This window comes from Carcharodon carcharias, chromosome 4, assembly GCF_017639515.1.
Source record: "Carcharodon carcharias isolate sCarCar2 chromosome 4, sCarCar2.pri, whole genome shotgun sequence".
NCBI lineage: Eukaryota > Metazoa > Chordata > Chondrichthyes > Lamniformes > Lamnidae > Carcharodon > Carcharodon carcharias.
In genome coordinates, this window is record NC_054470.1 from 67,150,050 (window position 1) to 67,167,354 (window position 17,305).

The 17,305-nt window shown below is 42.6% G+C and overlaps 1 protein-coding gene across 1 annotated transcript in view; it reads right to left on the reverse strand.

Annotated features, from left to right (window-relative positions):
• Nucleotides 1–7,958: 7,958 nt before the first annotated feature.
• The window catches only part of LOC121276751 (centromere-associated protein E-like), a 114,658-nt gene continuing 105,311 nt past the window's right edge, over nt 7,959–17,305 (reverse strand). The window contains exons 24-27 of the mRNA XM_041185297.1: nt 13,556–13,759; nt 12,658–12,835; nt 8,297–8,430; nt 7,959–8,213 (exon numbers count right to left, since the gene is read on the reverse strand). Coding sequence (XP_041041231.1) covers nt 7,959–8,213; nt 8,297–8,430; nt 12,658–12,835; nt 13,556–13,759 — 771 coding nt within the window. The remainder of the gene's footprint in view (nt 8,214–8,296; nt 8,431–12,657; nt 12,836–13,555; nt 13,760–17,305) is intronic.

A 17,305-nucleotide genomic window follows, 5' to 3' on the forward strand; every position in this document is an offset into this window, starting at 1 on the left:
TTTTGTCTGACACAATTTATGCAATAAGTATTGCTGCATAATTTAAACCTTTATCATCTTCATTCTGATTCTTAATTTAAGTCCAAATGCATTCAGACAATGTGATAGTAACCATCTTCTTGAATGGATAGAGCATAGTACTATGTAGATTGTGGTGTGGAATCATGGAACACTAAGCAATTCATGTCAAACATAACATTGTAAGTTTCAGTCCATAAAAGACAAGAAATGCTTATGGAAATTGAACCTTTACCGTAGGCACGAAGTTGAGAGAAATTGAGTGAGATTACAAATCTAAGCAAGCATTGCCCATAACGATTCCATGCGACTTGACAGGTATTCATGAGACGGTTCAACCTGGCTAACCAGAATGGCAGCCACAAGGCTGGTTTAAATGTGAGCGTACTGGAAGATTGCAAATAGAAGTAATTTATAAAACTTAAATGTTTGTACACTTGTCGACACATGGCCAAAACCATTCAATGAGAGGTAACGTATTAAATACCAACCTGCTGAACAAAAGTCAGATGGGAACATTGGTTTGAAACACTGGTGGACTAATGAAATTGCAATTAATACCAAGAATAAGCAGTTGGTTCAAAGAACATAAACAAGGCAAGTCAAATGAATCAATTCCCTTTGTAAGGACAACTGTAGCAATAAAAGACTGACAAGACCTCTTCTCTGAAAAGTAAATTCAGTTGTCTGAATATAATGTAATTCTTGCAAATCAACTTATCCCACACACGCTGCTTTTCATTTTGGCTAAGCATCAGTTTTTTTTTAAAACTCCTTTATTGGCATTAACTCTGATGTGAAATTTAAACTAAATAGTCCAATTGACAAAAGACAATGGCAAAACAAAGACACTGCAGCATACCCCAAGAAATATGAACATTTTCTACATCTACATCAATTTCAAAAAAAATGTATGCAATGGAACAAATCGGCTAATTCACAATGGGGTAACAAAGCTGCTAGGTAAACTCTAGAAAACCAGTCACAACATCATATAGTGCTGTCCAAAACAAAGGACTGTCTGCTGATTGAAGTATAATGAAATATGGAACTGGAGTAAAACAGTTTGGCAAATATAAATTTCTTAAAAAGCATATTCTATCAATTACCCTAGATGGATCATTGGGCTTATTTTAAGATACCTGGATGTTAGAAAAATAAAAATGTGAAAGATCCAAAATGGAGTCAAGCAGGTAAGTAGAACAAGTAGATACCATTAAATAACCAAAAGATCATGGCAATTAACTGAATGGAAAAAACACGAAGCACTTATATTACCATTTCAATATTATCTTGAAGATCACACTTCAACTGATCCCTCTCAGTTCTAAGGTTCATCAATTCTTGATGCAGCGCCTCCTTCTCACTGCTGAGTAACTCACAGTTTTTCTGAAATAGGAGAAGCTGTTGAGTTAAATCCTCTCTCTCAAAATCTTGGTTGATTGTTTTAGCCATAATGCTCACATTCAAAGTTTCTTTTGTTCTGGTCACAAAATGCATTTCTAAATTCATATTCCACTTCCAAAATATTTGGCAACAGAAAGTTTATTACTGCAGTTAAGCATTTAGCGATCCACCTATGAACATTAATGTTGACATGGCTATATGAAAATTTTTTGGCATTTGTAATCAGGAAAGAAATTGTACCTCAAAGTTTAATACTGTATACAAAAACAGAATTACCTGGAAAAACTCAGCAGGTCTGGCAGCATCGGCGGAGAAGAAAAGAGTTGACGTTTCGAGTCCTCATGACCCTCTTTTCTTCTCCGCCGATGCTGCCAGACCTGCTGAGTTTTTCAAGGTAATTCTGTTTTTGTTTTGGATTTCCAGCATCCGCAGTTTTTTTTGTCTTTATTACTGTATATCTTGGCACGTCAAGAACATAGTCAAGTTCATTCCCTAACACCCAAAGGAGGTACAGCGGTACCTCAGTTTTGTAACTCCCAACTCCCTACTTCGAACTGCAGGGTAATGCCTATGCAGCAACTAATTCTACTTCTAATCTTTTCCAGCTATTTAAAATATGCAAAATCAAAGTGTATAAAAATAAGGCCAAAATGTATGATTTAACAATGCTGTGAATCATACCTGCTGACTTCAATCATACCTTTGTTCTTTTATTTTTCAGTTTCCACTGTCTATTTTGGAAATGGGTGCTAGTTTTTTTTTTATGGAGCTCTCATTCACTAAAAGCCAGTCAAAAGGAAGATCCACAGATCTTTGACATGGTGCATATGATCTGAAACAGGAAATGCTACTGCTTCACAACAGTTTTGCTGCACCACCATCTCTCTCAATTCCTCCACTGTTACTAAACTATCAGACGCTTATCCAACATCCAGTACAGGATGAGCTGATATTTCCTCCAAGTAAGTAGTGCAAAGGCTGAAATAATTGTTTTCTGTGTCCTCTCCAAGGACACTAGCTATCAACTCCAACCCTCTTCCTGGCAACAGTCCAAGACTAAAGCAGACTGCTCGCAACCTTGGTGTCATATTGGACCCAAAATTGAACTTCCAACCATATATCTACACCATCACCAAGACCGCCTATTTCCATCCTCATAACATTGCCTGACTTCACCCGTCTCAGCTCATCTGTTGCTGAAACCCTCATTCATGCAACTTTTTTTTTTAAACCTCTAGATCTAACTATTCCAATGCACTCCTGACTAGTCTCCCACATTCTACCTTCTGCAAATGCGAGGTCACCCAAAACTCTGCTGTCCCTGACTTAACTTGCACCAAGTTCTGTTAACGTATCACCCGTGTTCTCTGACCTACATTGGCTCCCAGTCAAACAACATCTTGATTTTAAATTTCTCATCCTGGTTTTCAAATTCCCTCCCCGGTTTTCCCCCCACCATCTCTAGTCTCCTCCAACCCCACAAATCATTTGCACTCCTCTAATTCTGGCACTTTAATCACTCTACCATTGGTGGCTTGTGTCTTCAGTTGCCTGAGCCTGAAGCTTTAGAATTCCCTCCCTACACCTCTCCACCTTTAAGGCATTCTAAAACCTACCTCTTTGCCCAAGCTCTTAGACATCTGACCCAACATCTCCTTATGTGGCTATGTGTCATACTTCGTTATATAAAGCTCCTGTGAAGTGCCTTGGGATGTTTCGTGTTAAAAGTGCTATATAAATACAGGTTGACATTTAATACAAACTTGATGGCAACCACAGTCCCCGAGGATGTCTCAATTCAAATTAAAAACTTGTAAGCACTCCTACAAAATAAAGATATTCGCTTGCCTCTCCTCCATTAACTGAGTATGACTGCCTTTCACCTGCTTCCATTTTTAGGTTTCCAGTTGTAGCCGAGCTAGCAAATCTCCTGCAATAGCTTCTTGTCTCACCCTTACACCCTTGCCGTTAACATCCTCCCCAGCTATCTAACCCTGGCCCCATCCCATTTCTCATCTCTATGCTCACCTTTGGCAACTTTATTCTGAAACCTGCCCTGTTCCATGCCCAGATAACGTGACAGCACAGAGTTGTATCTCACCACCACCACTTTTAACCTGTCATTTCTGTATTCTTTTTGTCAAATTGCTTCTCCACATCCAGTACTAGATAAGCAGAAATTTATGAGCATAAGAACATAAGAGATAGGAACAGGAGTAGACTATTCAGCTCTACGAGCCTGCTCCACCATTCAACAAGATCATGGCTAATCCTCTTGTGTTTCAATTTCTACATTCCTTTCTAACCCCGATAACCTACACTTCCCTTGCCTAACAAGAATCTATCTACCTCTGCCTTAAAATTATTCAATGACCCCGCCTGGTGAAGGCGGTGAGCCTTCTGAGGCAGAATGTTCCAAAATCGCACAACCCTCAGAAAACATTTCTCATATGTCCTAAAAGGGAGGCCCCTAATTTTAAAACAGTGCCCCGTAGTTCTGGACTCAACTAAGTGCCAATTAAGCATTTATAATACTGAAGCCATTGTCTTTTGCCCTGCCACAAACTCAGATCCCTGGCCACCATTCCGTCCCAATGCTGGCCAGTTTCAGGCTGAATAGACTGTTTGCAACCTCGTTGCCCTATTTGACCGAGCTCAGCTTCTGAACTCTCATACTCCCCATCACCAAAAACATCTACTTTTATAGTTTGATAATATGGCCCATCTCCACCCGTCCATCATCTGTGCTTTTGTTGCAGCAAAATTCAACTCTACCAATGCTTTCCTGGTTGGCCTCCCATAAAATGAGCTTATCAAAAACTTTGCTGTTACCTGTAGCTTAACTCATTCACTCATCAATTATGTGCTCACTGATCTACATTGGCTCCTGGTCCAACAATGCTTTAATTTATAAATTCCCATCCTTGTGCCCAAATATTTCCATGGCTTCGTCATTCCCTATCTTTCTAACCTCCTCCTGCCCTACAACCCTCTGAGAACTCTGCATCACTTTCATTCTGATCTCTTGTGCATCTCTCAACTTCCTTCATTCCGTCACTGGAATCCATGCTTTCAGCTATCTGAGCCAAAAGCTCTGAAATTTCCTCCCCATTTTACACTCTTCCTTTCAGATATTCATGAGTATTGCTGAAAATAGACATTTTGTTGAAGCTTTTCATCTTGCACTCATCAGGCAAGAATACCAATGTCAGGAGAAGCAACAACTTTATACTATATGAGAAGAGAGTGCTAATTGGTTGGTAGAGGCAGTGCCATGCAGAATGTACCAGTGAATAGTGACAGTTAACTGCCAGGCATTGTTTGAAATTTTAAGCCAGGCAGCTTGACTCCGATTGGTCAAGGCATTGCCCTGAGGAATGAGCCAGCGAATTGCTATAACTTATTTTGTTGAGCTGAAACAGGTACAGTGTGTGTGTACATGTTCGTTTCTGTCTGTAAAGACAGGGTGCTGTGTATTAATATAACTAGCTTTCAGTACATGCAAGTGCACCACACTGTGAGCCTGACTGGCAGTCTTAAATTGGTTGTCACCGTAATTTTTAGCAAACTGAGGGGCATTTAGCAAATGTTGTCCAATCATGGAATCACAATGTTGGACTTCCCTTCCTTGACGTACTAGTTGAGGAATCTGCCAGCAGGTTCTGTGTCATGGTCTAGCGCAAACCTACTTTCACTGGTCAATACACAGGTTGAGTCTTACAGTTCCACGTGCTATCGTAAATAGAGTCCAAGGTGTTTGCTCACCATGCAAGCTTGATGCTGAAATAGGGCACATCAAAGATATCCTGGGGGATGATGGCTACCCTGATCAGATCATTTTGTGCTGTATAATCGCATAAACTTATCAACAGACCTAAGGCCACTTTCAGCACTGAAAAGTGCCCAATCTACCTCAGATTACCCTGGAAGGGCAAGGCACCCCAAAAAATTGGGCAACAGGTGAAGCTAGCTATTTCATGCTGCTACTGTGCAGTAGCAACTCGAGTGGAATTTGTCACAAACTGGACACTGCCGTCAAGCCAAAAAGATGATCTGCCTGTCAGACAAATGAGCAGTGTGGTATATGAATTTCAGTGCCAGTGTGATGCTAGATATGTAGGTCGTATATCCCAAAGACTGGCAGATTGCATCAAACAGCATGTCCCTTCCTCTGTTCGCAACAGACAAGGTACAGACCATCCCAACCGTCCTGCGCTTGCAGAACTCAAAACATGGTCTCCAACATGAGATGTGATTCTGCGATTGGACAACATTCGCTACATAATCTTCAGTGTGCTAAAAAGTACACTAACAACCAATTTAAGATTGCCAGTCAGGGTAGCAGTGTGGTGCATGTGTGTGTACTGGAAGGTAGATATATCAATACACAGGGCCCTGTTCTTTGCAGACAGAAAGAACATGTGCACACACTGTGCCTGCTTCAGCCAGACAAAATAAGCAATAGACATTTGTTGGTTCATTTCTCAGGGCAATACCTTGACCAGAGTCAAGCTGCCTGGTTTACAGTTTCAAACAATGCCTGGCAGTTAACTTTCAGTCACCATTAACTGTTGCATTCTCCATAGCAATGCCTCTACCAATCAAAGGTCCACTTGCCAACCCATCAGCACTCTCTTCTCATACAGTATAAAGTTGTTGCCTCCTCTGACATTGGTGTTCTTGCTATTGCCCTGATGAATGCAAGATGAAAAGCTTCAACAAAATGTCTTTTTTCAGCAATACTCAAGTTCTGTACTACCAAACAACTATTTAAGATGTTCCTTAAAAGTTACTTCTTTGCTTAAAATTTTAGTCATCTGCTCTAATGTTAACTATTTTGACTCGTTATTAATTTTTGCCCAATTATACCCCTATGAAATGCTGTGAAAGGCACAAGATAAATGAAAAGTGTATCATAGAAGGGACACATCTGGACAATTTGTAGCTTTAAAATAATTTGGAGTTAATTTTAAACTAGATTACAAGAAATATACTAACTGCTGGGGACAGAACAAAAATATAGCCCATGCTTCCTTTAGCTGAGCTGGAATCTATTTAAGGTAAAAGCATAGATTTATAGTCTTTCCTTAGCTAAAGGTATTAAAGGAGTGTGGGTAGTCTCAGCGCTGTTCTAAGGAAGTTTAAATTAACAGCAAAACTTCAGAATATTTGACCCTTTTGGTCCTAGATTTGTAAACTAATCCCGAGGCCATGATGGCTACTGCAATAAACAAAAATCATTCTACTGCATTAGCGAATGAGCCACAGATTATTATAAATCATCAGAATATTGGGTGCCTTTACTTACATCTGACTTAATAGCGCTTCTTGTGGCCACTGAGGGGAGGGAAGTGGTTGGTGATCTGATCTATATTCTCCCTTTATCTCGGATTGTGTCAAATAGAAAATTGAACCAGGAATACAAGCAACTTTCCATTCACTGTAAAGTGCATTTTAGATAATCCAATCCACAAACCCCACTCCACTTTTTCTGGTGCATTCATTTTGCAAAGGAGAGAGCATGTTGCAGTCATGCCTAGCGCAAAGGAGATGGTTGTGGTTGTTGGAGGTCAATCATCTCAGTTCCAGAGCATCACTGCAGGAGTTCCTCAGGATAGTGCCCTCAGCCCAACCATCTTCAGCTGTTTCACCAATGACCTTCCTTCCATCATAAGGTCAGAAGTGGGGACATTCAGAACCATTCGTGACTCCTCCGATATTGAAGCAGTCTATATCAAAATGCAGCAAAACATGGACAATATCCAGGCTTGGGCTTTGATTTACACCACATAAGTGCCAGGCAATGACCATCTCCACCAAGAGAGAATTTAAACATGACATTCAATGGCATTACCATCACCAAATCCTCCACTGTCAACATCCTGGGGGTTACCATTGACCAGAAACTGAACTGGACTAGCCATATAAATACAATGCTTTCAAGAGCAGGTCAGGGGCTGAGAATCCTGCAACAAGTAACTCACCTCCTGACTCCCCAAAGCCTGTCCTCCATCTACAAGGCACAAGTCAGGAGTGTGATGGAATACTCTCCATTTGCCTGGATGAGCACAGCTCCAACACCACCCAGAAAGCTCGACACCATCCAGGACAAAGCAGCCGTTTGATTGGTACCCCATCCACAAACATTCACTCCCTCCACCACCGACACATAGTGGCAACAGTGTGTACCATCTACAAGATGCACTGCAGGAACTCACCAAGGCTCCTTGGGCAGCACCTTCCAAACCCACAACTGCTACCATCTAGAAAGACAAGGGCACCAAACACAAGGGAACACCACCACATGGAGGTTCCCTTGCAAACCACTCACTATCCTGACTTGGAAATAAATTGCTGTCCCTTCACTGTCACTGGGACAAAATCCTGGAACTTACACCCACGGTGCTGTTAGGGAGGGAGTTCAAGAAGGCAGCTCACCACCACCTTCTTGAGAGCAACCAGGTATGGGCAATAACTTCTGGTCTAGCCAGTGACGCCCATACCCCATGATTGAATAAAAAAAATGCATAATGTTACTGCAGCAGCGCCAGTGAGATCTTATAACTTGAAAACCTTGGAAATTCTATCTTTTTTGCTCGAGGCAAAATAGTCTCTGCATTCTTGCTTTTGTTAGAGAACGCCACCAAATGTATCATTAACTGATATAAAACTTCAGTCACGACCATGAGGGAGATCAACAACCCTTTTATGCACCATGACCATCTGAACAGAAGGCAAATACAGTCTACCAGAAATTTGACATCAGCCAAGACCAACATGATCACCAACTAGAAAACAATTTTGGGGTATTTATATTGTGAAACATAATGGGGAAACTTATAGCAAATTAAAGTTGCTCAATTAAACTAACCTGTTGATGAGATTTGGATTGTGACATTGCCAGTTCTTCATTTGCTTTTGTTAAAACTTGCAATTTAATCACTAGCTCTTCTTTCTCTTCGTTTAGTTGTTTCAGATTTTCTGAAGCTTTAGAATATTTATCATCTATCAGGAGAAAAGTTGTAAGAAATTACATTATCAAACTGAATTCAAAGATGTATCCGTCTATGCTGTACACCTTTTTCAACTTCTGCAATTCTTGTTATAATGATTAACAAATGGAAGTTAATTTGTTTTTGAATAAGGGAAGAAATCACGTTGCAAAAACATATTCCGGGCACCAGCATTAATTTGAAGACAACACAAAATTAACCAATCAAGTTGGTGCTTGGAAACAAAGCTATGGTAATTCACAAACCTATCAACATAACTGCAATTACGAGCTTCATTTCACCCATAGAAAGGCTACCTTCATTTTAAGTTTGATTAAAGGACATTAAAAAAAAATGGCTTGCATTTATATGGCATTGCATCTTAAATAGGTTAAATCCATTCACATACAATGAATTACTCTTCAGTGCATGTGGGTGGCAGTCACTATGTGCACAGCAGAATCTCATAAGCAATGAGTTGAATTTCCAATTAATATGGTTTTGGTGATGTTGGGTGTTGAAAGAATGAACATTGGGACAACTCTACTTTTTTTTTTTAATTCTATAATTCATAGTTATAAACATTTTACAAAATCCTCATTTTTTGACCGCACAATGCCTCCTGCAGTATTACACTGATAACAGGTTTCTCATAACGGGCAGAGGCCTAGGAGGATAGCTAAATTATCTGTTACTTGCACCTTGGAACAAAATGGGAGGTGGGGAAGGGAAGAAAGAAGAAATGCCTTGCTTACTAGTACCTGTTATGTCAGTTAACACTCTTGATCTTCATTGCCAGGCCAGTGGGTGGGTTACTGTGCTGGGATGGAGTTTGTGTCAAGTGAGTCCCCAAAACCAGAACCAAGCAACTTGATATTTCCAGTTGCAAGCTAGACATCAATTTGAATGGGATATATTCTGCACGTGTTTCAGCAAGGCTTGTGCAGGAGTGCAGTCCTTTCCACAATAACTTACCTTGTTACAGTTAGTAGCTAAAGCCATGTAAATCTGCACATAGCAGGGGTCCCTCACAAGCCACTTAAATCAGCCCAGCTAGCACGCATGAGAGTCTGCTGAAATTGTTGGACAGGACATGATCCCTTTGGTCTTCACAGCATTATTCTGAACAATAATGGAGAAGTGAGGCATGACTAGAATAGCATGCTTTCAGCCATTGCCCCTCCAGTAATTTATCTGGCGTTAAGGGCTAAAATTGTTGAACCCCTAGGTTCTATATTATTTGTAAAGTACGCTCTCAAGGATTTACCTCCACACCACCCACCATTCCTCCTCCATAGGCTTGGTTCCTAGAATTCCCTCAGATTTCCTCTTATAGAGTTGAGCATAATACACACAGCTAAAATATATTTGGTGAGATGGTGGCGTAGTGGTAATATTGCTGGACTAGTAATCCAGGGACAAAAACAGAATTACCTGGAAAAATTCAGCAGATCTGGCAGCATCGGCGGAGAATCAAAGAGTTTTCTTCTCCACCGATGCTGCCAGACCTGAGTTTTTCCAGGTAATTCTGTTTTTGTTTTGGATTTCCAGCATCCGCAGTTTTTTGTTTTTATCTCTAGTAATCCAGGGACCCAGGCTAATGCTCTGGGGACACGGGTTCAAATCCCATTATGGCAGCTGGTGGAATTTGAATTCAGTTAATCAATCTGGAATATAAAGCTAGTCTCGGTAATGGTGATCATGAAACTATCTTCAATTGTTGTTAAAAACCCATCTGGTTCACTAATGTCCTTTAGGGAAGGAAATCTGCCATCCTTACCTGGTCTGGCTTACATGTCACTCCAGACCCACAGCAACGTTGTTGACTCTTAACTGCCCTCTGAAATGGCCTAAGGAGCCACTAAATGCAAGGGATAGGTAGCAAATGCTGGTCTTTCCAGTGATGCCCACATCCCATGAAAGAATTTTAAAAAATCATGGGAGACTATAGGGAAGCTGAAAGGTTCTAGGGTAGGGGTGAATGATTTAAAGTTGACTTGAGTCTGCATAGTATTGTTAATTCTGGAGATAATGCCTTGCATAGGATAAAGCCACTGGTGGAGATGACAGTTGTCAACAAATTGTCATATCTCCTCACCTGACTCCAAATCTACCCAAGTCCTCACAAGAGCTTCCTGCTGCAGTAGATTGCAAAGTTAGTTGATAGGACCAGTTTCAGGGAGGGTAAAAAAGTTCACGAATGCTCCTCTGATTAGCATTAGCCTCCAGGAATCTTGACATAAGATGCTTAGGGAGTTTGGTAAAGCGATATTAGATTCCACCTGTAGCCATGCATTTAGCTAGGCTCGACCCAGGCTCTAGCGCACTTATATCTGGACTCCAATGTCCAGGCCTGTTGGAACCTGGCATTTACCCATAAGTAAGTACCATTGACAATTCATTTCTTGAATGTCAGGTTTTGAACTCAAATGTCTGAAGTTGACAGGTGTTATATTAATACACAAGCACAAACTGCCAAGATTAAAAGAATACAAAAGACCAGTGAGACTGATCTTAGGCCCTCAGTACCAGTCATGTGACAACACCCTTCATGACACAAAGCTCGAAACTCTACAAATGAGAGTTAATATTTGTACTAAGTTCTGAAAATCCCTTATGCAATCCACCCAATTTCAGAACTGATGATAATCCACCAGGCCCAGAGCAATCAAGGCAATTCAGAAATCCAACTAAACTCAATCCTGCATGACGTTTGACAGATGTATACCAATGTAGCCCTATTTCTTACATGGCTTGGGTCCTCAATGAAGTACTTAAATGATGAAATTTTTGTACTTCAGTAACTGTAATGTGGGAACGATGTATTTGTTTGTGATTTTAATAATTTTAATTCAACATTATCCTTTTAATATCCTGTTCATCACTTCCCTGTCCCCCTGCTGGCTTTGTTTACTTTTTGTTACGACATGATTGTTACGTGTTTACATGTTTTTAAACCTGATTATTTAGTCTATATATGAATTTTTTGATACAAGTTACACTGCAATTCAGCCTTCAGGCTGCGTACATGTTTCTTAAATAAAATACCTTTATTTTCATAACTATGGTCTATTCATACCATTCCCACCATGACCTGTCTAATAAAACAACATCAAAATATTGGGCCAGGATTTTCCTGTCGACGATTTGGGACGGAGCCCGCTCGCTGATGGGAAAATGATGCGGGATGATGTCGGGAGGAATCCCCGACATCATCCCGGTCCCTTTAAATTTTCAGGAAGGCAGGCAAACAGCGAAATCAGCTGTCTGCTCGCCGACCTGTCAATGGCCAATTAAGGCCATTGACAGGATAATTAAGATTGTTAAAGACCCTGCCCATCCAACCTTAAGGCTGGCAGGCAGGGCAGGAGCCCCAGTGGGCTCCTGATTATACATGAAACTTCATCCACTGGCGGGATGAGGTTTCATGTCAGTTTTTAAAAAGTTTCATAAAGTTTGTGTGTTTCTTATTAACATGTCCCATCTCGTGTGACATTGTCACATGAGGGGGGCATGTTAATAAATTTAATATTTTTCTATTTTTAGAGTTTTTTTTAACCTGTCACTAATCTCCCTGAGATATCACTTGGTCTCAGGGAGCAGTGAGCTCTTTCACACGCATGCGCGAAAGAACGCACTTTGACAGATGGGGAATCCCTCCCCCCCGCACAGGAAGTGCTTCCTGTTGGGCAGGCCGCTGGGTGGGCCTTAACTGGCCCGTCCACTCAAAATGGTGGCAGGCCCCGTTTCGATGGCGGAGTTCAGCTGCCCACCCGCCCACCAAGGGCAAAATTCTGCCCGTTAAGTTTCAACCAGTAATTATTGCTGCAGGACCATAACACATGTCCACTATAGATTCACACTAAAGTAAAGATACTAAAACTGTTAAGTATTTCTCTCACGGGCCGTAGACCTGCATCAGAGGCACAAACATGGATCTGCCACAGTGAACCAGAGCCAAATAGTATGTAGGCTGGCAACAGCCAATGACTCAGCAACTAGCACAACACCTTCCATTGGCACTCAAGCTGGCGACCTTCCTGGCTTTAGCCAACTCCATACTTATTGTGGTCAAATGGCGGTGATAAGCTTCTAATGTGTGAAATGAAAAGAATTTCAAACTATTAGTTTTACTTTATTAAATATTCTGTGTAATGACATAGTTTAAAGGAAGGTAGAATTTTAAAAGTGACATTCGTAAATTAGCCTAGAGTTCAGATGAAAAATGTCTTAATCTCACCAATTTCCTTCTGCTTCTCAAGCTCCTGCTTTAGTTGCTGTTCTTGCTCTTTAACTTGCCTTTCTTTGTCTTCAAGATCATGTTGAAATTGCGCACATTTAGTCTTCTCTTCTTCAAACTTCGAGGAGTACAGATCTAATTCCTTTTTAAGATTCTCCACCCTACACTGCATTTCATTCTGTAGAAAGCATATGGAAGCAGACTGCTAATGAATCAAGCAATTCATTTAAGTCTCTAAAGAAAATGCTGTGGAACAAATAACTGCCTGCGACTTTTCCCTGCCCATTCGTAATATGACATGAACAGCATTAACGTTACCATATTAATATGAATTTAGCATTAACCCCTTAAAATAAGGGTTGGCTGATCTTTCATTTGTGAAACATGGCACTACAATTGGTATTTTGAGCTAATTCATATAATATTTAGAATTCACTGAAATAATCTCTCGCATTCCTATGATTTTCATGGGCAAAAAGCTGTCAACTATAATCAATTTTCATACCTTAGCTTATATGACTACTAGACGAAAGGAAATTGCAGCATCTAGCCTCAGTTTAAGAAACTGAGCAACAATTTAGCCATAAAAGGATCTATACCATTTGACAACAGAGTTCTCAAAACAGAGATGAGGGAAGAAAGCAAGGTAATAATGGAATGTCTTTTATATTAGAATTTTGTTTAATTGTAGTGGTAAACATTTATTGTTTTTTCCTCTGCATCGAGATAGCTTTGTTGAAACAATTTCTTAAAAATTCTGGAAAGAATGCAAGAGACTGCCTGCTGATGAGAAAATATCACTTACTATTCTTTTTGAGCTTTAAAACACATCAGGATTAATCTTTATAGATTAATGATCCAACCATCAAACAACTAGAACTAACATTTCTTTTTCTACCTGTTGTTCAGTTGTCAAATTTTCCTTATGATCCCTCTCAGATTGGAAGCTGGCAAGTATTTCCTGGAGTTTGTTCCTATCTTGGGCAATGGTCAACATTTCTCCACGCAAATTCTTATGTTGTTCAACATTCTCTTCTCTGCATGCCAACAAATTATCACGTTCGGAGGTGACATCATTTAGTTCTTCTGTTAGCTTTAGAACCTAGGTTCAAATTCGAGGCAATGACCATTAACTTGCACTGAACAAAAATGCACTGGCACTTTGCTACTCTACTTCCACAAAAATCATCTTCAAAACTGTCTAGTTTCACCTGCAATCATTGCCAGCTTCATGCACGAGTTCACAGCCTCAACCTGCCCGAACACAGTCAACTATGCAGTGTCCATCCCTTTATTCCATTAGTAACAGGGGTTTTATTCACCACGTGTAATATAAGGGGTTAACATGGTGTCCCAATACATGCAAGATTGGATCCAGACACCAGTTGACCTTGAACACAAGACGTTGCTAAGAGACTTCCTGTTATCTACTGAAGGGAGTCGGAGCCGAAACCGCATGGGAACAATGCCCAGTACTAAACAATGTGTTGGACGAGTGCCCAACGCGGACTCAGTGAACTCGGCGAGTAGCGCATATATAAGCCTGGAAAGTCCCCAGTTCGGGGAGTCTGCTCCGGGTTAAGCTAATCGCTGAGCGTGGGTCACAGGCGGCACCTCCGCAGAACTGACGGCTCCCAGTTCCAGTAATTCGTGGAGTAAGTATATAGCCAATTATGCCAGACCCGTTGTGAGTATCGGACCTGGTTTCTATCCTATATAGGCTAGGTAGGAAACAAGCAAAATAAAATAATATTATCCTAGCAAGCTAGTCTCCTGTTCTTTGTTTCCGCATCAAACTACCCGCCTGCGAACCTGATCCTCATAATTTCTTAGAACATTTTGGCGTAGTCGGCAGGATCAATCGCAATTGAGGAGGGATTTTGATGCGAAACAATGTTTGGGAAAAGGAATAAGAAACCAGAAGGGCAGGCCGAGGCGGTTGCGGTCCCAGGATGGCAAGGGCCGTGGCATAGTGTAGCGGCCTGTTTGCGGAAGGGTGGGGGGCGACCGGAAAACTGGGAGGCCGAAGGCGTAGGAACCACCCCAGGGTCGCTGCTGTCCACCCTTGAGAAAATCCCGGTCCCCTCAAGGAACCCCTTGCCAGGGATCCAGAGGCGGATGTGGGCTTGTGCGGCGGCTTGTAAGCAGCAGTCTGACAGGCGTCAGAAGTTGGAGGCTGAAATAGCAACCCTTAAGCATGAGCAGGGGCTCAGTAGCGGGGATGCCTCCATGTTAAGACAAGAAATTATAAAACTAAAGGCAGAAATAGCAGCACTAACGGAATTAGCGGGGCGGGCGATCACACATTTGTCGTCTAGTAAGCGGAAGAGTGAGCGAAAGCGCCCGCGCTCCGTGAACCCCACTCAAATAAGGGCGTTTGTGGCACAGCTAAATAATGGGGACGGCTGGGATATTGACCACTGGGACGGGAATATATGGGGGGACTCGGATGATCAGTACGAAGATGAGCTGCCACCCCAGGTGCGAGCGAATCCGGTCGTCCGGAGAAAACAGGTTCAGAGACGGCCTCCTGTTAGGTTTGAAGTGTTGTTGGATGATGAGGGAAATCCCCAACGAAACGAGCGAGGCGAGCCTATCCATCATGAGATCCCCCAGTTGCAACCTCCTCCGGAATTCTCCGAGTTAACGGAGGATTTTACTACGGAGGAAGTATTATACATTACTCAAAAGACCCGCCGAAATCCTGGGGAGCCCATTGAATTGTGGTTGGTGAGGCTTTTGGAAGAAGGAGGACAGCAAGTCCAGGTAGACTTTCAGGATGCGCCCAAATTTGGGGGATTGGCCAAAGATGCGGCAATAGACCTGGCATATAGACGACAGGCCAAAGATATGGTAGGGGAGAGGGGTACGGGGACTCTGTTCAGGATGTACGCCCGAGCGGTAGCAGAACAATACCCGTTCCCGTCTGACTGGCCACCCCTGGAAGGAATATGGACCACGATTAAGGAAGGAATACAAAGATTGACCCGGCTATGTGTACGGGATGCCTTGTTGTTAGGAGTCTTGGATGAGGTAGAAAATGTCAACGTGAGCAAACAAGCCAGGGATCACCTGGTAAAAACGGCTCCCCCACATTATAAGCCGTTACTACTTACCATAATGTTGAGTGGCAAAGGAGAAACGTTGGGGGAGGCTCGGAGTATGATGCGGGAGATGGGAGGACTGGGAGACTGGGGGGCGCAGGGCCGGGGTAATAATGGGACTAGGGAGGGACGTCGCTCGGAAACTCGAGGTGACTCTAGATCCAACCCCAATCAAGGAGCCAACCCCGGACCCTCCCGCCGAGCCCTATGGCAAGCGTTGATGCAAGCACAAGTCCCGGTTGCGGACGTTGATGGGAGACCCACGAGAGAGCTGCAGGAAATGTGTAAACGAAAGGGACTTAAAGTGTCCAGGGTAGAAACTGAGGCCCGTGAACCACGGGTGACGGCAGAGGAATTGGTAGAGCTACTAATACAGAAATGCCAGTTCAGGGAGGCGGGGAACGTTGCTTCAGATAGAGGGAAAACCCCCACCCGACCGCAATGGGAGTCCTCCGAGGAGGAGGAAGGAGAGGTGACAACCCCTTACAGGGAATGTTGCAAGGTAGACCGGCGCACTCGCAATGCGAATAAGAAGGGGAAGAATAAGAGAGGAAGGGGTGCTAAACGCCTGTACCCGGCGTTGTCAGAAGAGGACAAGTGGGAGGACCAATAGGGATTGGGCCAAGCCCCGAAGATTTGCCCACAAACGAGCCAATGGTCGGCCGATGACATCAGACCACATGTGGCGGTGACCATTTATTGGCGCAAATCTGTTCAGACGGTTATGGCTCTAGTGGACACTGGGGCGGAGGCCACCCTAATCCATGGAACTCCCCATAAGTTTAAAGGAACCCCAGTCACATTAGTGGGATTGGGAGGAAACTTAATAGAAGGAAAAATGGTGCAATTACCCTTAGGGATAGGGGCAATGCCGATCAGGACCCATTCGGTAATCATAACACCGGTCCGCGAGTGGATCCTAGGAATGGACGTGTTGGCAGGGCTAACCTTATACCTGCGACACGGCAAATTTGAATTTGGAACCTTAATCCATTGTCGCACGGTATTGGTGGGAAAAGTGAAAATGGACCCCTTTCCCATCCCAATAGCCGAAAAGGTGATCAGCCTGCGACAGTATAGAATTCCTGGTGGGCACAAAGAGATCTCCGCCACCATTAAGGAATATTTAGAAGCGGGGGTACTAAAAACGTGTTCGACTGCTTGGAATAACCCGTTGTGGCCGGTCCGTAAGGCTGATGGATCCTGGCGGATGACGGTGGACTATCGGCAATTGAACCGCCATACCCCTGCCCTGACGGCGGCGGTACCTGACGCCGTTACCATTATAGGACGAATACAACATCACCCTGGTACTTGGTACGGAGTGATCGATTTAGCTAATGCCTTTTTTACTATCCCAATCCCCGAAGATAGACAGGAACAGTTTGCCTTCACGTGGGAAGGTAGACAGTTCACATTCACACGGTTGCCTCAAGGCTATCTGCACAGCCCCACTATATGTCATAGGATAGTGGCGGAACATTTGGCAAGGTTCGAAGTGCCGGACCATGTAATGGTCTCCCACTACATTGACGATATAATGA